The sequence below is a fragment of the Bactrocera tryoni genome, chromosome 3 (genome assembly GCF_016617805.1).
Source record: "Bactrocera tryoni isolate S06 chromosome 3, CSIRO_BtryS06_freeze2, whole genome shotgun sequence".
Taxonomy (NCBI): Eukaryota; Metazoa; Arthropoda; class Insecta; order Diptera; family Tephritidae; genus Bactrocera; species Bactrocera tryoni.
In genome coordinates, this window is record NC_052501.1 from 16,967,136 (window position 1) to 16,992,231 (window position 25,096).

General features: G+C 35.8%; 2 protein-coding genes across 2 annotated transcripts in view; one reads left to right on the top strand and one right to left on the bottom strand.

Annotated features, from left to right (window-relative positions):
* The first annotated feature begins 3,028 nt into the window (after positions 1-3,028).
* Positions 3,029-3,964, top strand: LOC120771742 (mitochondrial 2-oxoglutarate/malate carrier protein-like). Its single transcript, XM_040099914.1, has one exon. It carries the CDS (start codon positions 3,029-3,031, stop codon positions 3,962-3,964), a length of 936 nt encoding a protein of 311 aa, XP_039955848.1.
* Positions 3,965-7,781: 3,817 nt separating this feature from the next.
* LOC120773124 overlaps positions 7,782-25,096 on the bottom strand; it is a 112,165-nt gene continuing 94,850 nt past the window's right edge. Inside the window, exon 4 of the mRNA XM_040102119.1 lies at positions 7,782-8,787. Coding sequence (XP_039958053.1) covers positions 7,782-8,522 — 741 coding nt within the window. The 5' untranslated portion in view covers positions 8,523-8,787. The remainder of the gene's footprint in view (positions 8,788-25,096) is intronic.

The following is a 25,096-nucleotide window of genomic DNA, read 5'->3' on the forward strand; positions in this document are numbered from 1 at the left end:
AATGACAACAAATGACACCAAGCAGTTCAAGTATCCTCCGCGCACATCCGTTGACATGCGACAATCGTAGCTGTAACAACAACAACAGTGCATGCAAAAATATACAAAATAACAGCGCGCAACAGCTTGGAAGTCTCCACAATTGTGACAACAATAGACAATTGGCATTCGACAGCAATTGGCAGCGTCACAATGCTGCAGTGCTTCATACAAATGCGAGTGTTTATACATATGTGTGTATGTATATATTATAGCAAAGTGTGTAGCTTGGTGCGGGAAGATCCACCAAAGATGTTGGCAGCGACAATTCTTATCGCATTGCGCACAAAATGCGTTTAGACACACACTTATACATGCACATATTTACTCATATCAACACACAGCGTAAAATGCACACACACACACGTGAGATTTATTTATTGTCAAGTGCTTATTTATTGCTGCTTTGTCCACATAGTCGCTGCTGTTGCTGCCTTTACTGTTATTATTATTGTTGTTGCTGTTGCTATTGCGTATAATGGCATGGAATTCATTTCGCTTTCATTTGGCAGTTCATTCATGTCGATTTGGTAATGATCTTCAATTGCCGCTTTTGAGGTTGTCCGCCGCAATTTGTTGTCGCCAAATTTATGATTTCCAATTTCAATTTGTTTCCATTTTTTGCTTTTGTGCCAGCATTTGAATATTTTTCGGAAATGAGGACAATTTTTGGCGATGTTTGTCACATTAGTTGAGCGGCAACGGCGTGCATACGGAATGGTGTATTTAAAAAAAATTTATTTCATTTTTTTTTTCTCAAAGTTTAAATTGTGTTTTAGAGATTTGAGTGAAATGTTGATTTTTGTTGTTGTTAATTGGTATAGGTCATAAATTCATGGCAAGAGAAGTAAGACCAATTTTATCTCCAGTTTAACTATTTTTAGTGGGGTGGGGGTGGCAACTCTATTTTAAAATATGCTATATATAATATAGCACATAGAAGAAATTTAAAAAAAAAATTCGAAAAAACAATATATTTATATATTAATAATAAGTAGTATATTAAATAGTAATATTTAACAAATTTTTAATATATTTAATAATGTTTGTCGTATCTGTGGTAACTCCATTACAAAATATTTTTAAATGGAAGTCTTTAAAAATACATTCTCGAGGCGTTTTTTAAATTTATTTACTTTGAACTGTTAAGTTTAAGTTTAAGTTCAAGTTCAAGTTCAAGTTCAAGTTCAAGTTCAAGTTCAAGTTTAAGTTTAAGTTTAAGTTTAAGTTTAAGTTTAAGTTTAAGTTTAAGTTTAAGTTTAAGTTTAAGTTTAAGTTTAAGTTAAAGTTAAAGTTAAAGTTTAAGTTTAAGTTTAAGTTTAAGTTTAGGTTTAAGTTTAAGTTTAAGTTTAAGTTTAAGTTTAAGTTTAAGTTTAAGTTTAATTTTAAGTTTAAGTTTAAGCTTAAGTTTAAGTTGTTTTGCCTCTCTAATTCTAAAACTCATTTGAAATTTTTTGCTTGGTTTTCTGTACGTGGCAACTCTTCTTTAAAATATGTTTTAATTAAAGATCTTCGTTATAATTTTATATACTATACAACTCCGTGTTTTATTGTCTAATTTCTTTGGCAACTCTTTTCAAAATTTTATTAATTTAAAGCTAATCGGAATATTTTATTATATATTTATTTACAATGAAAACTTTCCGGAATGTTATATATAATATATGTATATACATATGTATGTATGTTCGGACACCAGTTTTATTTTTTTACTCGTTAGCAGCTATATTCTGAAATATTGCTAATTCAAAGTTTCACATTTGAATTCGTAACATTTTAATTTTGTTTGCTGTGGAATGCTCTAGGAAGAAGCTATACTGCCGCTCTGAGCCCTTCGGGCACGAGAGAAATCGAACCCCACTTTTTCAGTTCCTGAAGTTCCAAAACAGCTATAAAGATTAATTTCTTAAATATTTATGGTGTTTTAAAATAATAGACTAAGCAAGTTTGAAGTCTTTAGATAATATACAGTATAATCATAAATTCGTTTATATAAAAATTTGCCATAAGCTTTAACTCTAACATCGCCACAGAGTACGTATTAAGTTAAACCTCTTTGAATGATATAATGCTATATACATATTTTATATGAATATAATCGCTAAAAACCAATTTTCCACACCAATCGGGTTTGATATATATTTTTCTGTTCCAAATCAGTGAAATTTTATGAAACATCTGCATGTTCTGAACTTCTTTTGGATATATGTAGATCCCAGAAACTTAGAGATCTAAAATAGTTTTAGCAAATTTCTCTAGGCTAACGTATTTCAACATTATCTGTTTTCGAATCTCTGGAACTAGCAGAAGTGGTAAGGTTTTCGGATTAAAGCAAGAGATCTTCGGGATCTATTGTTTACTATTCTTTAAAGGGTTTCCCACTTTTTAAACCCACTTACACGCAAGATTCTCACTTTCACAGTTTCATGCAGAGAACCGTTTGTATCTAAAAATTTGAATAAAATAAAGATTTACGCGTGGAAATTGGAATTTGTGTATATATTATATAATAATATATTTTTGTAGAAACTTATATAACCAGTGACTACAATCGAACTAAAAACTTTGCCAAATAAGTCACTAACCTCCGTTGCATATTACGTAATAAAGAATACTCAATACTGGATGTGCCGTCAACGACAACGACTACACAGCACGTCTTCATTGGATATACAAACAGTGAAACGAAGAACGAAAATATTGGGACAAACATAAATTTATACCAAAACAATTTAGTAAAACTTGGAGAGTTAGGTATCGGACAGAATATACGATTACTCGCCATTCAAAATTTATAACGAAAGAAAAAATTTGGAAACTCACAAAATAGTTGTCAAATAAAAGTCAAAATGAAAGCTTTGAAAAAAAGTTGTGTAATACATTCGGAGACAAAACTTCAAAAACTCGTTCAAAAAGTGAACAATTTTGAATATTTAAGGATTCGACTGCACGAAAGAAGCTACGACGTGACTTTGGTTAGCCACCGCAAATGTCAGAACAGAAGCAAGATGCTGAGAAGAAGATACCCACACCACTGAAATACGTATTTGGTGGGACGGCAGCAGTGACTGCGGCTTGCGTGATGCATCCTTTGGATTTGGTAAAAACACGCATGCAAGTTGCTTCTAGCGGCGGCGCCAAATCGTCCAACCCAATTGAACTGCTGAAAGCGGCGGTTAAAAACGATGGCATCACTGGCTTGTACAAGGGACTCAGCGCTTCGGTACTACGGCAGTCGGTGTACTCCACCACACGTATCGGCGTCTACACAAGTCTAACGGAGTATTATCGCGAGTTGTATAAAACAGCGCCAACAGTGAATGCCACCGTATTGATGGCAGCCTTCGCGGGCGCAGTTGGTGCCTATGTTGGCACACCGGCTGATGTGGGCTTAGTGCGTATGTTGACCGATGCCCGTCGGTCGCCAGCAGATCGGCGTAATTATACGAGTGTTTTTAATGCGCTCTCACGTATTACCAAAGAGGAGGGTGTTCTGGCGCTTTGGCGTGGCGCTGTGCCGACTGTGGGCCGTGCTATTGTCGTGAGCGTTGCGCAACTGGCGTCTTATACGCAATTCCGGCATTTGGCGAAGTCGCAGCTCGGCATGAGTGACGGTTTTAATTTGCATTTAGTGGCGAGTATTGGTTCGGGTCTGTTGACGGCGACCGCATCATTGCCGGTGGATATTGCCAAGACGCGGATACAGAATATGAAAATGATCGATGGCAAGCCGGAGTACAAGGGTATACTGGATGTGCTGGTAAAGATTAGTAGGAAAGAAGGCTTTCTGGCGCTGTGGCGTGGTTATACCCCTTATGTTTTACGCGTTGTGCCCACAACTATTTTGATTTTCATTATTTTGGAGCAACTCAATACGGCATACTTTAAATATGTCTTGGGTGAGGAGTATAAATCGAAAATTTAATGACGAGACTTATTTTATTGTTGTTGTTATTTATGTGTGTACTTATGTATGTAAGTGAATTTGTGACTGTGCTAAGTGTGTAAATAGAAAATGTCGACTTTCCGAATCCTTTTCCTTCTTTTCTGTCTCATTTTTGCTATATCTCTTATATTCTTACAGTATAAGAAATGTAGGGTTTCTTAGGAAGTGAGAAGAAATCTATGGCCTTTTTGTGTATTCTGTTAAACTTTATCTTTCCCTTGAATAATACTTGTAACCTTAATTTCGAGTTTTATCTATTGATTTTATTTTTTTTTTTGTAAATTTAATTTCAATTAATTTTCAATAAATTTTAGTTTTAATAATTTTAATTATATAAATAATTTAATTATAATTTTATTTTAATATTGATTTCAATTTTAACTAGTTTTAATTTTAATTATTATTTGAATTTTACTCTTAACTTTTCATTTTAATTTTAACTCATAATTTAATTTTGAATTTTTAGATTTTAGTTTTAATTTTACTTATTTTGATTTTAAGAATTATTTTAATTTTAACTCTTAATTTTGATTTACATTTTTTTATTTTAATTTTAATTTCAGTTTCAAATTTAATTCTAATACTTAATTTTAATTTTAGTTGTATTTTTGATTTTAACTTTATTTTCAATTTTAAGTTTAAATTTAAGTTTAAGTTTAAGTTTAAGTTTAAGTGTAAGTGTAAGTGTAAGTGTAAGTGTAAGTGTAAGTGTAAGTGTAAGTGTTTAGTTGAAGTTGAAGTTGAAGTTGAAGTTGAAGTTGAAGTTGAAGTTTAAGTTTAAGTTTAAGTTTAAGTTTAAGTTTAAGTTTAAGTTTAAGTTTAAGTTTAAGTTTTAAGTTTAAGTTTAAGTTTAAGTTTAAGTTTAAGTTTTAAGTTTAAGTTTAAGTTTAAGTTTAAAGTTTAAGTTTAAGTTTAAGTTTAAGTTTAAGTTTAAGTTTAAGTTTAAGTTTAAGTTTAAGTTTAAGTTTAAGTTTAAGTTTAAGTTTAAGTTTAAGTTTAAGTTTAAGTTTAAGTTTAAGTTTAAGTTTAAGTTTAAGTTTAAGTTTAAGTTTAGGTTTAAGTTTAAATTTCAGTTCAAGCTTAAGTGTGGTAGCATAAGTTTAATCTTAACTACATCGTTGTTAACAAAATCATTAAATATTAAGATATTTCATATTCAAAAAGTGACCAAAAAAAAACAAAAATGCCTCACTGTCATCAAACGTCATCGCCCCTACACGCTACCGTATTGCACTGCTGCGTGCGCGTCCTCACGATTGACTTGTTTATGATTATGAGTAAGAATTATTTTACTTCATTCATTTCATTGTCTTTTCCTTATGTTATCGTCAGACCAAAATTTATACTTCGCACACAAAATTGTTGTTGTTGTTGCTTAACTTCAAAATTACATTTAGTTTTGTTATTTACTCGTCTGTAGTTCGCCATATTTTAACTTAAACTTTTTGTTGCCAAATATCCGCAGGGCAAATGAAAAACTGTGATAAAACAGAAGCAAGTGAGCAGAAGAGGAAGAATTGTTATATTCATATATACATACAAACGAATATATGTAGTATGTGTGTGTGTGTGTGTGTGTGTGCGAGTGTTTTTTGCATGCCAAATAAAGCGCACTTCATAAAAATTCAATTCAGTTCCCAATTGCTTTGGTGTACTCGCGTGTACCCACTCGTACGCGGCACCAGCTTGTCGGCTGGCAAGTGCTTCAGAAGGTTACCGTTGTGTATGAAAAGGAGCAGCTTTTGCTACTACACACTTGTGCATACATAAATACAAATGTATGAGATAGTCGGCGCGCATTATGGCGCTGGCGCGTTGTGGGTCTATGGAGCTCGAGAGTTGTGCCGTATTCGGCGTTGAGCTGCTTTAAAAGTTTGCTACATTTCGGGCTGCACTTAAGCGGATTAATGCAAATTGAGTTAACACTTTTGACTTGGCGGGCAATCATTTTATGATTTCTTGCCACTTTTGGCATTAAGCATAATAATTAATAAATAATTCACTCTACGATTCGCTAGAGATTGTTGAGTGTTGAGAATATTTCGAATGTGGCATGAAGTTGCGATTGCGGGTGGGTATACTATATAAAGAGCAGAGTATTTGTATTCAAGCGCTTTTTCAATTAAAATATTTTTAGTAAATTTATTGCTTAAATTAGGCATACATATTTGCACAGAGAATGTATCTACACATATTAAGTCAGTTTGTTCGCGAAAGTTCTGTTATAAAAATTGTATTAAATGGTTTTTCAAATATTGCTTCTAAGTGTTTTGTACATTTGCTCTTTAGAGGGGTTTGTAGCGACAAAATTCTATTTCTATTTTAAAATGTAAAAGTATAGCAGGTTTTTAGGCACTTAGCTTATACAATAAATATTTTATTAACATGTGGAGAATTGCAGAGAAAACGTTGGTGAACGAAATTTGATAAATTTTTTGTTCTGAAATTCATTCTTTATATTTTTTTTTGTATTTATTAAAGTGATACAAGTAGGACTGAAATGTCAATTAAATTCTAAGCTACCCCGTCATATTTGAAAGTGCCGTCTGAAATTACTTAAATAAGTGCAGTGAAAGTTATGATTAAAAGAGAGGGAGTCTTGATGAGGCTACTCCGCGGTATTCGGTTTAAGGGCTCAAGAAGGTTGCAGTGTCTGTCCATCAGGAGGTGTGGCTTAAGCCGGACATATGTCTTGGAGCAAGCGAGTCGCTATAGAGACGTGATCTACGAAACTGTCTATTCAGCTAGGGTTGGACCACTTGGCTTGTGACCCGCCACATAAAAATGTAGTTGCAATGAAAGGAATACGAAAGCCTCGGAATATATGTAAGTGTAGATATCAAATGCAGAATAAATCTTGCAAACAGGTTCTACTTTGGGATCGGTAGGCAATTGAAAAGTAGATCCCTCTCTAGATAGACAAATATTACGCTCTATAAGGCATGCATTATTCCAGTCCTATTTCACGGCGCAGAAATATGGACCTTGAAGAACAGAAATGAGAATGCACTTGGAGCATTCAAGAGAACTCATCTCCGCAAGATCTTTGGAGACGTCAGCGTAATCGATGAATGTCAAAGAAGATGAAAACACGAACTGTATGAACATGGATATAGCTAAAAGCATAAAAATTCCGCACGTCGCATGGAAGATGATGCTCCAGCGGAATGCTACTTCGACTCGAGACCTAATGCATGCAATGGAAAAACCGAATGCAAAGCGACCTGTCTGCACTGGAGATGTACAATTGACGTGACCTCGCATAGAATAGAGGCAAGCGAAGTTTTGCGTTTTCGGGTCAGATCCACGGTTGTAGGGACAAAGAAGAAGAAGAATATAGTAATTTGTAGAAAACGTTATAAAATACGCTTTGTCAAAAGGAAAAATTGCGTAAAATGCTTAGAAATAATAATATTTAAGAATAATAAGACGGAGAAAGATTTTTTTTAAAGTTATGAAAATTGTAATCAACAAAAAACAATTAAGGGTAAAGGCTCTCTAAAGCACAAAAAAACACTAGTAATTACCGAAAAATTCTTGAATAAAATTTTAATTAAAATTTATTAACTTTTTGTAAGAATAATCTGCTTGAATCAATATATTTTTTGACCAAAGCTCGCTTGCAACAAACCCACTGTAAACATCAGCGTAAAACCCGTTCAACGTACGGTATTTGGGAAATCAATTTGTGTCGAAAAATAAACCCGTTATATGCAATATTTATTTAAAAAAAACTGCATCGTGTGAATTAATACAAAAAAGTTAAATAAATAAAAATCAAATTGGTGGCAATGACCTACCTTTGGTACTTCAGCATGGCGCGTGGCAGCAGAAAACTGCCATTCTCCGACACCTCGGCTGCGCTACCCTTCGTCGCATGCACCGGCGCTAGTTCTTCGGCTGGCGCGATGGCACCTCCTCCACTGCCACCCTCTGGGCTGGTGCGCTCCACATCCGCCGAGGGCGACGCATTGCGCGAACGCACCAAACGCACACCGAAGCGTTGCATATATGTGTAGGTCAGTTCGCCGGCAGGTTGCGGGCGACGCATATAGCCAACGGCATCAATATTATCCACATCGTCAGCAATGCTGCTGCGTAGGCTGTGTTGACTGCCGCAACCGCTGCTGCGTCCGCTACTGCTGCTATGTTGAAAGCTGCTGCGTGTGCTCGGCGTCGACGAGGCGATGGACGAGGCGCCGCGATAAATCGTCTTAAGCGTATTGTGTGGCTTTTGTAATTGTTGTTGTTGTTGATTCTGACTATTACTGCCACCAACAACGGGCGGCACTTTTGTGGCAGTGATTGCGCTTGCGTGTGTTGCAACAGCAGCAGCTGAAACACCGACTACTTTGTGGACACCTTGCGCCTCCATGGCTTCGATATCGTCCTTGTCGTAGGGATGGATTGCGTCGAAATTGTACGAGTTGAAGTAGGCCTGCTCGCGTGTGCGCTTCATTTTGGCAGCCTCTGAGGCGTAGTCATCGAACTCGGCGACGTTTTTTGTCGCCTGCGCGGGCTTGTTGCAAATGGGCATTTTGTTGGCAGTGGCGGTGGCGCTGTTGGCGATGGCAGTGTTGCTGTTGTTGCTAGGCGTTTTGGCGCACGGGGGCGTACCCTCAGCTGCTATGTGACACGTTGACTCTGGCTATGATTTTGGCGGCGGCGGCGCCTGCTTTGTTGGAGTGCCGTTGGCTGTGAGTGCGTCGTGCGCGCGTCAGGAACACAGAACTGGTGGAAATTTTGTTAAGGTGTTTGTTGTTGCTACAGCTATTGGCACACAGTTTGGCTTGCGCGTTTAACTGCAATTAAATGGTTGAGAGAGTAAAAATGTGGATATTAAAAAATATTTTGCAAGTTTATTTTCGGAAAATTTTAATTAGTCGCGTGACGGCAGCGCGTCATGATTTTTTTTTTAAAGTAAGCGAATAATAATAATTTTTTCCATATTTGCGTTTTATCATTGAAAATTACTTTTTTTGTTGCTAATTCCTTTCATTCATTTCATTTACTTCGCGAATAATTTCACTTAATTGGCCAGCTGCGCGACGGCGCTTTACGTTTGTGGCCAAGCGGCTTAGCGTGTGTGCGTTTTTATTGCAGCATTAGCGTGCTCCAAGCTGTTTGGCAGGCTAGCGCTCGCCCGCTAATGCTGCTGGCTACAAAATCCCGTTTGGCGCGCAAACATCCGCCTGTCGTTGAGTCAGTTTTTGCGCGGATTTCAGCAAGCGCTTCTGAACTGGTTTCTGGTTGCGCCCGAAATGGATTGTAGGCCCAGAATGTGCACAATTGCCAGCGGCTAGTGAAATTAGTAAGCGCATGCGCACATACATACATACATCCCTATAAGTAACTCACTGTGCTATTTCTTTACAGTTTAATTGATTTTTTGCGCTTTTTACTTTTCAGCGAGCGTGTGCACTGCCAGTAAAACGGATATGGTTAACTTCCCATAGACGTTGGGATTTTGTAATTTATGCGTTCGCTTTTGCTATTTGGCGCAGTTGTTTGCATGCAGAATTCTTTGTTGTTCGTTTATGAAATTATTCTTTTGCTATTTCTGTCCATTTCACATAAAATACTGTGGGCTCTGTTTCTGTAAGGCATACAAAGAGTTTTGTCTATTTTTTAACTGCTTTTACTTGCAATTTCGAAATTTATTTGGCTTTCACTAATAAATGTGTAATGCAAAGATTCTGTACTCATGGAAATTAATTGCAATAGCAATAATTTTTGTTTTTAATATATAAAAAAAATGTTAAATAGAATATATCAGGTTTGCTGATAGAAAACAATTAAAAAAAAACGAAAATTAATTAGAAATTTATTGCGTAAATCAAATTATTTTTATTTAAGGGAAAACAAACAAGACGCTTAGCAAGAGCTTGGTATTTAAAATAATGCTTTCCAAAAACAGCAAAGCGGACACTTTTGCAAAATGATGAAACAGTTGATACAAAGGGTGATTCATTTCGGGGTAACCTACATTTTTTAAAGAAAAAATACGGAAACTTCAAATTTAAAGGGGGGAGCCTGCTTTAGAGGCTTAAAAAAATCGTTTTTTTGAGGATTTTTTTTTGGGAGGGAAAGAAGTAATTGATTTAAACGAAATTTCTGGAGTTTATAGTTAGATATCTAAACATCATCCGAAAATTTTTTGGTTACGAAATGTTTGATATTCTGCCTTTGGGAAGCAATTGCCCGAAGCATCTCGCATGTGCATTTGTCGGACGGCAGGCAGGATGCAGGTCACAATTTCTATCGGAAACAAAAAATTCAAAGAGATTCATATTTTTTAATAATTTATCGTCTAGTTCAACTAAGAAAATTCCAAAAAAAGTTTAAAAATTTACAAATTTTTTAAAAATTGAAAAAAGTGGTATTTGACAAGAAAAAATTTACTTTATGTTGTTTAAAAATATGTTTTAACTTGACTTTTCTTAGTTTTTTTTAGTTTAAATAGAAGATAATTTAATGCCAAAGATAATAAACTTTGTCCCAATTCCATTCCACGCTTAGTGTTTTTTCTATCCTTCCCGCCAATTAAGAAAAATCGTAAAAATGAAAAACCGAGAAATCACTCTTCAATGTTTTCGCTTTCTCCCAGATGCTCGGTCATTATTTCCATTCTTGCTTGACAATATTTCGAATACCTATCTATAACTCCATAACATAACATATTCTTATATAATCTTTAAAGTGCTTTAAGCAAAAAAAAAAAAAAAAAATCGAATTTTTGAAGCTTCGAAAGCAGGCTTCTCCTTTAAAGGGGGATAATTATTATCATTCGAAAGTGCATTCTTTGGCATTTATTTTTTTGAAGAGTTTTTGATGACACCTTCGAGCATTTCGACTGATGTTTGATTACCCACATAGACTTTAGACTTTACATATCTCCACAGGAAAAAGTCTATCACACTTACATGATCTTGGTGGCCAAACGACCAGCTCAAAACGTGAAATTATCTGCTCACCGAAGTGTTCTCTCAATACATCCATTGATTAATGCACCGAGATCACGAGCTTCAATTTCAGCCATCAAATATTTCATTTGATGAAATATGGATAAACCAAAGCAAACCGTTGTTTTTCTGGATGAAATGGCAGCTCTTGAATCTCTTCAGATTGCTCTTCGTCAAAAATGCGGAAATTTTGCTTGCTTACATATCCATTGAGTCAGAAATGGGCCTCATCGCTGAACAATATTTGGCTCGAACAAAATTTGGCTCATGGGATCTTCTTGAATTTTTTTAAGACATCATAGATCTGCGATGTCGCTTGGGAAGGTCGAGCGGCTTTAGTTTATTCACAAGCTGTATTTTGTGAGCTTTCAATTTAAGATCTCGACGCAAAATGCGCAAAGTCTCAGTCCGAGATGCTGCGAGCGGTGTCGAATCGACTCTTCACGGTCTTCGTGTACATTCTCGGCTAAGCCGGCTGTAATATTTTCTTTACTGCGTACTGGAGGTGGTTTATTCGGTCGAATTACATCCAATAATGAACCTGGGTCTCAAGATTGGTGATGATGCTACGAATAGTACGCTCAGCAGGCCGATTATGTTGACCAAAATTTGAGCGAAGTGCGCGAAACACATTCTTTGTAGAACGTCAATGTTCGTAATAAAGTTGAACGATTTGTAAACGTTGTTCAGCCGTAGTATTTCCACGCTGAAATGTTAAACAATACCGAACAAAAAAAACATGACAGCTTGACACGACTCATTCCTTTTCTGCTCGTCTCATTTGCGTAATGTATTCTTGTTTCGGTGAGCTCTGAGTTTCTTCTTTAGTGGCAGCTAGGGTGCTCTTGCCTTCTCCTTGTTTTGTCGGTGCTGCTTGTGCGGCCGGATTCTCCCTTGAGGCGGTCTTTTCTCCAGTTTTGTCTGGTTACTTTGGTGTGGCGGTGAGTAAGTGGTATCTTAGCATCCTTCTGCTGCTACGGAAAACCGTTCCGTATTCCTCGTCTTGGTCATCTTTGTTTTGTTGTTCCTTCTGTTAGGGTTTTTGTTGCTGTTGCGGTGTATTAATTTTTTCTAGTGTGTCTCTGATTCAAGGCGCTATTTCCGCACGTTTTAGCATTTGTCCTTTCTGAACCGCGTAGTTATCTATGCAAGCAGGGAGGCCACGCGAGGGTTGACACAAGTCTTTATGGTAGCTTATGTTCAGAGCCAGGTTAGAACACGAAACAGGAGCTCCTCTCAACTAAACCTGTACGGCCAAAGAAATTATGGCGACGTGCATTGAATGTACTTGAAGACGTGGCGTGGTTTTAACGAGACGGAGGTGAGAGCAGTATTAGTCTGCCAGCCATTTCGGTGAGATCTTATCTACTGAGGTGACAGAATACTACCCTCACCAGCTCTTTGTCAATCGGATTCGTTTCGGTTTTTCGGTACGCCATAATCAGAATCTTACTGGCCTCAATTCTAATGGAAACTTGCTCAGGGATTTTCGTCGTCATTTGTGCACATTTAGCGTTGGTAGCTGTATTGTTCCTTCGTCGCTTTGTTGCCTCCCTCTCGTGGGTAGGTTCTCCTGCGGAGGAACCCGGTGGTTGTTGTGGACGCTTATTGAAAGGCGGCATCTTCTCGTTTTTTGGCGGGAGGTTCATTGTGCGCGTGAGGCGTTTTGAGTCAAGCTTTTCTCTCCTGCAGCTTTTGGTCAGGGGCTGCGTATTACACTTCGCAGCTAACCTACTTAGCGTAGACCGTCCACTATCCGCCTGCAGTGACCCCGGTAGTAGCCTGAGCTCAGCCTCGGAAAATGTGTTAAATCATACCAAGATAGAAATGATTCACTTTTTACACTTTCTGCAAATTATCTTTCCACTTTTTAATCTCTCTCTACATCCTAAAAATAACATTAATAACACTACTTATGTTTTGTTATTATTCATTACGAATACATATGTATATTTCAATTACAAACAATTAAGAATCACAAACAATCAATAAACAAAAAACTCTCCTATGCTCAAACAGCTTTAAAGAGCTTTACTAATTGATAATTTTTACGATTTTATAAGACTTATATCCGATTTGATTAATAACTTTTATGGCGGCCGGAGTCAGTCGTTGACATTTTTTGCAGGCCATTAGCATTTTAATTGCACTTTCTAGCATTAACACAACAGTAATTGTCGCAAGGCATACACAGCTCTAAGCTGTGCTAAGCTGTTGTTGATTAGAAAAAAATTAAGCCAAACAAATACGAAAAAACGCATAACAAATAACACAAACAACAAAAGTAACAAGCAAATGCAAACTGGTTGTTATGAAGTGGACAACTTTTCAGGCTCAAACGGGCATTTTTTACCTATAAACATACACATATAGGGTATATAGTACACATGTGGCCAACCTAATGTCCGGTTCAAGAATGAATTATACCTAAGATATGATCACAATTGCTTTTCAATGAAACAGCAAACTTGTATGGCGAAGTAAATTATTTTATTATGCAACAAATTTTACGTCAGATCCTGGGAAAGTTGCTAATGCTGCAAGCGGTATTTGATTTTGCTTGGGCACTTTTTTCTGCGCTTTGATTAATGTTAGGGTATTTACATCTCTCAAGCGGATTCGCAGAACATTTCTGGGTAGAGAGGAAAGTGGGTGTGTTTTTTAACATTTTTTCTTCATAAATACTGTTCACATGCTTCATTAATGAAAGAAATATTTTTTCAGGTATGCTTGATTACTTTACTTTAATGTAATTGAAACTGATTCTTTCAGAATGGTTGTATTTTACAAGTAGATAGAATGGATTTAGTGGTAATAGTGATTTAAACTTTTTAGAGGAATAGCTAAATTTCTTTCTCTCGTCCCGGGTGCTACTGGCATAACTCACAGCATTAGGTTAGTGTAAATTACTTTTTCTTGAGCTAGAGTCTAAAGAGCTGCCATTTTATACAGAAAAAAACGGTTTGGTGTTATTTTAGCCCGTGGGAATCATCGTTCCCCATTTCTTTAAAAATGATACTGGTGAGAACGTAACCGTCAATTACGACCGTTAATGCGCCATGATAACCGACAATTTTATGCTAGAAATTGAAGCTCGTGATCTCGGCGACATTTGGTTCTAATAAGAAGCTACTATTTGCAACACATCGCATCAATGAATGGTTTAAATGAGAGAACACTTCGGTGAGCAGATAATTTAACGTTTTAAGCGAGTCGATTGGCCAACAAGATCGTGTGATATCACACAGTTAGACTTTTCTTGTGGCGATATGTAAAGCCTAAAGTCTACGCCATCAATCCCGCCTCGATTCAAGCCTTGGAGCAAGCATCACACATCACGCGTGTCAATAGCGAGTTACCAGTCGAAATGCTAGAACGAGTCAACGAAAATCGGACTCAACGGATAGACCATCTGAGATGTAGCCGTGCCCAACATTTGAAGAGATAATCTTCAAAAAATAAATGTCGAAGAATGTTCTTTCGAATGACAATAAACATTACCAATAGGGAACCTAGAAATAGATCGACCTTTAGAAGATAGAATAGGATAAAAACTATTTTCGAAAATATTAAAACCAGTAAAAAGGAGTAAGTTATTTCTCCAATGGAAGGCTTAGGTAATCTGCGTCTCACATCGTAGAATTGAGATCGGATTATGATTTTTTATGGCGTTACTTACAACACATTTTGTACAGTTTTCGATAGTGTGACGCAGTATTATTAGAGTACGCGAAGATGGAAACGAATTTGCGAAATTTTGCTTTCGTGGATATCGGTGGTGTTAAAAGTTGTACAAAAAAACCGTTTGGAATCGTTTAAATCAGACTGAACACAAAAATAAGCTCGAAGAATGACATCATCGTAGATCGAATTTCCATCTTCAAGTTGCTGTCGAATCGAAATAAAATCGATCCATTTGTAAAGCGGATGGTTTTTGGTGATGAAAAGTCGCTCACTTGCGATAACGTCAACTGAAAATGGTTGCGATCGAGACATAGAGTGTTGGCGCAAATGGTCATGCCAGTATTGATGATGAGGAAGGGTTTGCTATGTGTTTGGTGAGATTTACATAGAATAATTTACTATGAGCTGTTGCTCTACGAAGTTACAATTAATTCAGAACTATCACAATTAGATCATCGGAAGAAATGTTCATAAGGATAACGCCAGGCCATACATCGATAATGACTCGCCAGAAGCTTGGTTGGGATGTTCTCATGCGAGCATTATATAGTTTGGACCTGACAGCAAGTGCTTACTACAAGTTCTTGTTTATGGCAAATGATTTTGCTTGTGAAAAATAGCTTTAGGAGTAGCTTTTGCTGCTTTTCAGTTCTCTTGTCATAAAGACGAGGGTTTCTAACAGTGCGATATTATGAAATCACCTTGAAAATGTCAACAAGTAATCACAAAAACTGCGTTACACAACAAATAATGCTTTATTACTGGAATTGTCTCAACGAAATGACAATGCTTTATCACTGCAACTCGGTACACCTATGACACAAATGTTTACACTGAAAAAAACCGCCTTACAAAATATCATTGCGCGCACTCAATTAAATCAAAACAACTGCAATGGACGAAGAAATATTGATGACTACTGCAATGATGCATCTAATTTGCAACTAATTTCCATTGCACAGCAAAAAAACGATAACAACAACAAGTGGAATGCAAAATAATGATTAATGGTTGGTGATTTGAGGAAATTGTAACGCAGTGGAACAAAATTGTCATTGCATGTAATAAGCTTGAATAAAAAACAAAATTTATGAAATTGACGACAAAACTTTAAGAAAATTAACAAAATAAACACCATTAGAGTAGAAAAACACAACAACAACAAACACAAAAAATGCATCGTACAAAAAGCCAACACGGCACAACAAGAAAAATAGTGCTGTAGCAATAGGCAAAACTAAACACTAAGCAGCAACAACACCAACAAGAGCAACAACAAAATGCACCAAGCAAAATGTTAAAAGGCGTGTGCAGCAATGCAACTCTTGACTAAACAAAGAAGCGAAACGAAACGTGAAAAAGGTCTCAGCTATTGCGGCAACACAAAAGCCAAAGCTAAACAACGCCAACAAAAACAAAAATAAACAACAGAAAAAAATTGTGGCAAAAACAAAGAGAACAACAATTGATGTGGCAGGCAAAAGCGACAGCAAAAAGTGGCAACAATCAAAAGCTGTGTCGAGGTTGCGCGCAATGATTGTTATGCTGCTGTATGATTTGTTTTTGTTTGTTGTTGTTGTTGTTATACTGCTGGCTGCCACCACAAGCGCTACTGTAATTATGTGCGACTGCGCTGTGGCAGCTTGACTGTTGTTAGCCATGGTTTGGCTACGTACAATTGTTGTTGTTGTTTGTGTTGTTGCAGTTGCTGTTGCTACTGTAAACGGAAATTACCGCATCATTGCAGTCGAACCGACAATCAAATGCTTCAAACGAGTGCTGTGCGAGCGTCGGTGCTGTGCGCTGGCATTCTTCGAATGAAAACAAAAACAGCAAAAACAATACCAATGACAGTGCTTGGGTTGGTAAGAGTCTGCAACATACATAAGTTGCACGAAATCGCGAAGAAGCGCACAAGCGGCAAAAATTGCGAAGATGTTGGTAGTTAAATATATGTTTGGCAGAAATATACGTGCACAAGAAATACTATAATGATGAATTTGAGATGGCAAAAGAAGAGGAAGAGCCCTTTACGGTTGCGCAAAATTGATGTTGCAAGAGCAACATCTTCGTTGTTAAAAAATAAATGAGGCAATAAATGAGTATTTGCAGAAATTCATATTTATCTATTCAAACAATTTTTTTTTTGGAAAACTAAGGTTCTAACATTTACAATCATGACAATAATAATATATTTAATAATACTACTTAGAAACAAATTTGGAGAATTTCGTTTTATTAATGTTCTAACATATAGAAACATCACAGAAATAGTTGTTTTTAATAATACTACTTAGAAAATAATTTTGGAGAGTTTCTTGGATAATTTGTTTTTAGCCCATTTTGTGCCTAAATATGCTAAATTAATTATAATATACATATAACATACAGTTAATATTCATTTTGTAATAAGTTTGCGTCTTGGAGACTTTTCAAATATCTCATAAATAAAATAAGATAAAATAAAAAAATCAGTTTGTGATAGTCTTGGCCCAAGAAAATCGGAATTCTATATTTTATAAATCTACTTAGTGGCTTACATTCTTTTGAAAGCAATTACTTAAATTCCTTGGAGAATTTCAATACTGAAAAATTTTGCAAAGCAAACCAGTACAGGTTTTTTTTTTTGCAAAATTACTTAAAAAACGTTATTTCATTTGAGCGCTCTTCATAGTTTGAAAATTTTTGTAGAGATTTTTTTTACGGAGAAGAGATTAAATTCAATATTTTTGGAGGTTCCATAATTGCACAGCGATTGTAAAACATAAACTGTATGGCAGTTGAAAATTGGAGAATTCTGTGTAGACTTTTGGCTATGAATTTATTGTTAGTTTTTATGAAAAATTGGAAAATTCGTCAAATTTTTTAACAAAATTACTTAAAAAAAAAAGTTATTTTTTAAGCGCACTTAGTATAGCACATAGTTTGAATATTTTTGTAGAGATCTTTGTTTTTATTGAGAATCGATAAAATTCAATATTTTTGCAGGTTCTGTATTTACGTAACGTTTGTAAAACATAAACTGTATGTAATAGGAAAAGTGGAGAGTTCCGTGTATACCTTTGGCTTTTAATATATTGTTAGCTTAAATGAATATTTAGAAAAATCATCAGTTTAGAGTGATTTGCAATTTCAAAAGTAACACAATTTTTAAGACTTTTTTTTTAATATTTTTTTTTGTAATATTCTACAAAATTGCCTTCAAAATTTTGTAGACTTTCTGTATTATACTAACACATAGGTATTTCAACCTAAAATAACCGATATTTTGTAAAATATATTTGAGTATTGAAATTCTAATTATTGGAAATTTCTGTGTAGAGTTAGTTTGTACATTCTTAGAAAAGAACAGGTACATACTTAACACGAAAAATAATTTATGTTTTTCAACTATTTTTAATATTAACACACAATTTTAAATAAAATTTTTGTGTAGAGTTTTCTAAAATTGTTGTAGAGTTTTCAGCTTTGCCATTTAGTTGAATATAAATGAGTTCTCAATTTCATTTTCTACATTTTGAGAATTTATATATATTTTTAAGTACAAATAAAACTCTCCACTAATTTCAAATCCAAACGAATTTCAAGGCAGGACATCCATATGCGCAAGAACAGAGGTTGCATTCATTCACCTCATTCATTTAAATGTTAATTTTACCAAATTATTGTCACAATGCAAATGTTGGTGAGCTTCAATTGTCTCCACGACACTGACAGTATTGAATTGCCTCACACAATTTGCTTGATTTGACGCGAAAGACAGTGCCAGACAAAGCGTAAGGGCCCCCGGGCTACAAAGTGTTGTGAGCAAGTAAGTCAACATACACGTCAGGGCTACCTACTTGATAGGTCATTCACTGATTTGCTCGCCTGACTGTTTTGCTGACTGCTTTGACTAATGATGTGGCGCAAAATAGAAAGATAAATACAAATTTACAAGGAAAATATTAAAAGGTAAGCAAAAAACGCTAATATATGCAGATATAGTGGTTATTTGATGGGACAGTAGAATCAAGAAACTAAGCAGCAAAAGAACAAGAAAAAGAGGAAGAAGAAGGAGAAGATGGTGCTGGTGCTGTTACAGGGCGATGGTGCTTGTTGTAGCTAGGCAGTGTTATTGAGAGTTCTTGCGCTGTCAACAGAGGAAGCGATCTGTCAGCCAAGTGTCTCTAAGTGTGCGCGTATTTTGCTTTAGCTCGGAGCATTGTCGGCACGCGACTTCTTCTAGACAATGTTGAAATTTGAATAATTGAGAAATAATTTGCGTGTGTGCTAAAAATTAAGCGTGTCAAATGTTTTATGAATGGCTGAATGGATGTTAACTTATGGACATTAATACCTACAATATTACAAAAAAAATCATTAATTTGTAGTGTTGAAGAAAAACGATTTCTTTGGTATTCAATTTAACGTTTTTTTAGATGTGAGGATTTCTAAGATAGATCTTTTAATTTTTTGCGTTTTTTGATATTAACTATTTTCTGAAATAAAAATTTTTTAATGAGCACACGCTTATTTTTTTTTTAAACGGTAAAAAGTTGAAATTATTATTTATTTATTAGGAAAAATATTTTTTCTTAGGTTCCACGTGCCTCTTTTATTAAAATAATTAAAATAGTCAAATGTGCCACGATAAAAAGTATGCAACTGGTAATATAGTAGGAAAGAAATTGGGTTTGCCTACTAAACAGTGAATCATTTCCACAAAAGTAGAGAATCCGCAGAAAAATCCGGTTGGGAAAACCAAATATACCACATCAAAATTTTTCTCATAGAATTTCTGTTATTGTTTACATAAGTATGAATCAAGCATTTTTTGCTGTGAGTTATTAATATATTTGTATCCGGGTGAGGATCATGTGTCCGAGGGACTCCGAGTATATGAACAAAATTTGGGGAATTCTATGCCAAATAGTATACGATTCAAAGTTGTAAACAAGTATATTTTTTTTATAATAGTCATGGAAAAATAGAAGAGGGAGCAAAGAAGCTTACGATAGTTCATGGAGTTTATAGCGGATACCAAAATTCAATCAAAACTTAGTTAAACAAATTTCCTATGTTAAGGTGCAGGCAACTGTTAAGAGCCTTATATGTTGATCACTACCAAATTTCATGTCGATATCTCTGTTGACGGCTCAGATATCTTAAAACAATAGTTTCTTGCTGTTAAAAATGGTGGTATATAATATTTGAAGTGGGCGTGGTTTTAGTTGCTCTTAATTTCAAAAAGGTAGCTTGAACGCTAAACGTTCCACATTTAAATTTGTTTTATTTCTATAAAATTTGGTTGGCAAAAACCTCGCCTGAAACCTCCCAGAGGGTGCCGACTGGTACTAGATACTACAGTGTCACGATGATTGCAGGGACGAGCTGGTAACAGTTCGCCCATGGTGGACTTGGGAGGTAGTTAGCTAAGGTCTGTCTGTGGATGTGGGCATAGGTTGCTCCTTAATAACACAGCATTCAAATGGGAAGTCTTGCTAAGGTTGGGGATACAATAAGGTCAAGGTGTTATGCGACCTGTGCCGAAGATCAAGCTGGCTGGCTGCTTCGAAAAAACCTCATTACATAGTTCGATCTTAGACGAAGCTTACGGATACCTAGATCAAGGTGTCGTGCGACTTGTGCCGAAGATCAACCTGATTGAAAGGTTCGTACGGGAACCCTTAAATAGCTCAGACTCCGACGGAGCTTACGAATACCTCGATCAAGGTGTCATGCGATCTCTGCCAAAGATCACCCTGGTTGGTTGGTTCGCAATGTATCCCTTAAAAGCTCGGAGTTTGCGGATCCCTGCCACCCTCTGTAATAAGATAGCCTCACTGGCTTAACAAGGGCTGTGCGATAGCGGACCTACTTTCCCCTACACGCGTGAATCTAGATTATGAACCAGAACAATAACAATATTAAATGATTAAAGGAGTCCAGCTCTACTGAAAAAAAATCGTAGGGAACTAGTTGTTTTGCGAAGAGGCCAGCATTTGTAACGAGCTTGAAAATAGCCAACACAAAGACAGCAGCTAAGCTCAGTCAAGGTGCATAGGATTTGGATCTGAAGCTATGCCTAGCTCCAGGAAGGCAGCAACACCAGCAGCATCCGGAACCAAACCCTGTAGCCAAAATTTGACTAGAATACGACGAGAAATACATGCCAAAAGTGTTGCTGCTAGTAGTCCGCCTGCCAAAAGAAGTTCTTTTTTTGGGGTTGATGACCAGCGAAAGCAAGGTATAAGGAGTGGCGCCGTACTTATCAATATAAATGAGAATTTTCTCAAGCTATCGTTTGCACAAACATACCGAAGGACAAACAGACATAGTCATATGTATGACCCAATAACTGTCTCTATTATTTTCAGGTGTTACATATATTTATTTAACAGAAGTTAAAGTGATCTAAGGCCAACAATATTTTATTTATGTTTATTTTCGGTAAAATATTACACAAATATTCTTTTGACCGAATATACATGTAAGTTATTCATGGAAAATCGAGATAAATCGTCTTATCCGGTTGATCAAACATGGTAATAGGATATTTGAGCTTTTCATTTAGGTCTCCGAATATTGGAATATACGACTTATCCATTGAATTGAAAACTTCGTATGAAATTCCCAGCACTAAACTAAATTCTTATTCATAACAATAAAAAAAAAAAATTAGTTTCTTTCATTATAAATCTACGACGACACATAGACGCACATATATTGACGATAATTCACGTTACAATGGTTTTCATAAAATTCCAGTGAAATTCTCACCTTGTTTATAATTAATTATGCTGGCTGATCACTTAATTTTCTATTAGTTTCTTAACCGCACGTGCAGAAATCGCAATTAAAAGGGTCAAACACACTTATGTACGTATGTATTTTTGTGTATGTACAAACATATGTACTAAATACGTATTAAAACATACATATATACATACGTATTAAAATAGACAATAAATATTCACACGCCGGCACAAATCAATTTCAAATTAGATTGAAGCCAAATCCCGCGTCTATCACAAGCACTTTGTGCTACCAAATGAAATTACGCGATTCTACTGAGATTCTCACGCCCGACAGTTATTTCTGTCACCACACGTATTTCGGCCTCGTCTACACAGTTACACGATCAGAAGTGAACTGACGACGCACGGCAGAACTTTTTCCTCGCAAATCATTGAACGCTTCATTTCTTAGTAGTTTTCGGCGAATCTGGGTATTTTACATACGTACGTACATAAATAAATACAAACATACATACATACACATATCGAAATAAATGAATTAATAATGAATAGAGAAATGTTGAAGTTTACAGCCAAACCGGCACCAGTTGGTACCACCGGTGATTTGTATCGACACATGTAAAAACCCACACTATATCGGCATAACAACAATACGAGCATACTATTATACATACGTAAAGGCATACAAAGGTATATATTTAGCATCACTCGTGTGATGACGCGCAGCAGATGAGTAAAAGTTATTAAATTCTTTGTGATTGGCATTTTTTGTTGCTATTCAAGCGGCACACTTCTGCGCCAAAGCAGATACAGTTTAAGCGCTTAATCACGTGGTTTGCTACCAAGCGCATAGACATACATATTTATATAATAATATGCATAGTAATAATGGCACCGTCTTCAACTAGTTAAGACATTTCGTAGGGGAACCCTATAATTATGAGTTTAGTAGAACCGTTTGTTTTCTTAATGAAATTAGCAATTCGTTGTTACTTGAAAGCTTTTAATACTATTTGACCCAATTTCCTTTCAAATTCGCACCATAGCAAAGTTGCTTTTGGCTAGATTTCTCAGCTGTCGCTGGCGAACAGCTGGTGTTTTTTGTGAGCGCTTTCGTTAGTTAAGCATAAAAGGCAATACTTAAGCCACACATGTACATACATGGTCTTATTGAATTTTAAAAGTCAAGGAAACAGCAGCTTCTGTGGCGCTGTCGGTGAAAAAGTTTAATGAATTCGCATTAGTAAAATATGCGCTGAAAGTGAGAGGTAATCGACATTTGCGGTGGGGAAATACGCTTAACGAGATAAATCGTTCACTGTCGCAGGTTAAGGGCTCAAATATATAGGCAAATTATTGAAAAATATTTATTTATAGACTAGACGTCATTGGCTTTATGGCGTTCTAATAAATATTTGAAGAAAATATTTAAGTATTAGAGAGAGTTTATCGAAAGTTCAAATCTGATGTTGATTTTAATTTAATTATTAGTTTTTTTACTTCAGCTGACGGAAAAATAATAGCTATTTTTCCAGCTTTTGTACCAAGCCTTATATATGTATATCATATTTTTAATTTATTCAGAAATCGAAGAATGCAATTTTCGCAAGCTGTTATCATTAGAGGTACATTGAAAATTGCTCGGTTGAGTTTTTGAATTCGTGACAATCACAATATTTGACCACCGAAGTGAAGCTAAACGTTATACATAGAAGACCACATGCTGCAATAATCTGTTGAAAAGCTTTTGTGGAACTTGAGTACTGTAGATCGAAAAATGGTTCTGGTTAGACTACATTTGTTAAAGATGAATAGTTAACGTGATGCCAGGCATTTTAAGTACCAATTGGCAGTGTGGAATGGACACACTAACCATCTTCGTAGGGTTCGAGGCCCATCTAAAACTTTTGCCATCCTTTGGGTCTGGCACCCGGTTACAATGACACTCCACATTCAATTGACAAAGTGTCAGTTCTTTCCGCATTCTGGTTTTAACCACAACCACCACGATACTAACTCATGTGTAGGTTGGAGCGAACTCCTGGGCTACTGCTCCCCGTGGTACCAGAATTAAGTACTCAAGCTGACTTCGTTGCCGAAACTACTAACAGTTGAGATTACACACTGCTCTGGACTGGTGACCAGGGGTTGGACCTAATACTCGTACTATTTCACGCACACAACATTCACACAAGTAGCTAACTCTAATTCTCAGTTAAACGTGTTCGCCACCTAAACAATTCACGCGCAAATGACCTTAACTGTTCGGCATTCCAACTAGTGGAGATCACACCGCTAAAATCTAAACGTCCATCAGTCCAGCTACCTAGATCCCTTGTGTCCGAGTACATCGAACATTCTGTATTTTCCTCTACCGCCGCTCCACAAAAACAACCCGACCTATCAAACAGGTGCCTTTGATGCAAAAATGCATTCAGAGGGTTCTGCCCTCTAAGCAAAAACCCCACAACGCTGAATCGAGAGAAGTTTTTGGGCCCCCAAGACTGTCGCGGCTGCTTCCCATCATACAGTGGCTCCATAAGTGGCACAGGCCACAAACAAGCCACGTTTTGGGGTCTCCAATCACTTCACAACCTACGGTTGCCTGCAGTCGCTCCTTCATAGTCGCCAAGTGTGGATTAAGGCACAGTCCTTCAAGTATTTGACTTGCGTCACAATACAAGTATTTTAAGCATATTTTGTGCTCGGAAATTAAGTAACATTTTTATCGAAATGTCAGCAGTCTTTTCGCTGCTATGTTCTTTCTGTACTTGAAGTCTGCTCTTTTGGTAGTTCTGATCTCTGAGAGCAAACCTCTTGGTTAAAAATTTGTATGTGAAAGCAACAGGCAAGTTTGATTCAAAACGAGAGAACAAGTAGTTTGTATAACCGCCAGCTTTTTGCATTAAATATCAATCAACTGAACTACAACAAACAACTATAGTTCGATTTGCTACATGACTTGCTGAATAGAAAGTTGATATAATTTTTTTTTAATATTTGTTTGAAATAGTAAATAAAAAAAGTTACATTAAAAATAAATTCAATAAAAAATTTTCTTTTAAATTGCTTAGTTTTAAGATATTACAAATTATGAAAAATTTAGAAATGCTTTTCAAAGAATTATAATTTAAAAAATTAAATTTTAATTAATTAAAAAAATTAATTAAATTAATTAATTAAAAAAATTAATTAAATTAATTTTGAATTAATTAAAAAAAATTAAGTAACTTAATGTCTGATTAATAAAAAAAATTAATAATTTGCTTGAAAATCAAAAGATAATAATTAAAATGAATTTATAATGAATAATTGAATTTCAAAAATTTGCTTTTAAAAGTGTTTGCGCACGAACAAAATCAATTATGCCATCACTTGATAGCTACGCTAAAGCCGAAATGATTTTCTGCAACAAAGTTGCTGCCGAAAATGGGTTGCATGTTGCATGTTGCTGGGCAATTATTATCGATAATTTAACACCGTGAAAAATGCATTCTGTTTTAATATTTCCATTCCATATTGGCTGCCATTTCGTGCGATTGTGATTTGTTGTCATTTGTATGAATGGGTTGGCTATGTGTCTGCGCGCGTGTGTGTGTGTGCATTTGGTAATAGAAAAATTATTGTAGGAAAAATACTCAAACTAAATTGAGACTTGGCAAATACTCATAAATAAACAAATAAATGCAACTTAAAAACCGTAACAAATGGGTAACTCTACTTAG

Excerpts from the sequence above, each read along its gene's own strand:
- LOC120771742 (XM_040099914.1), top strand. The coding sequence starts at position 3,029 with ATGTCAGAACAGAAGCAAGATGCTGAGAAGAAGATACCCACACCACTG.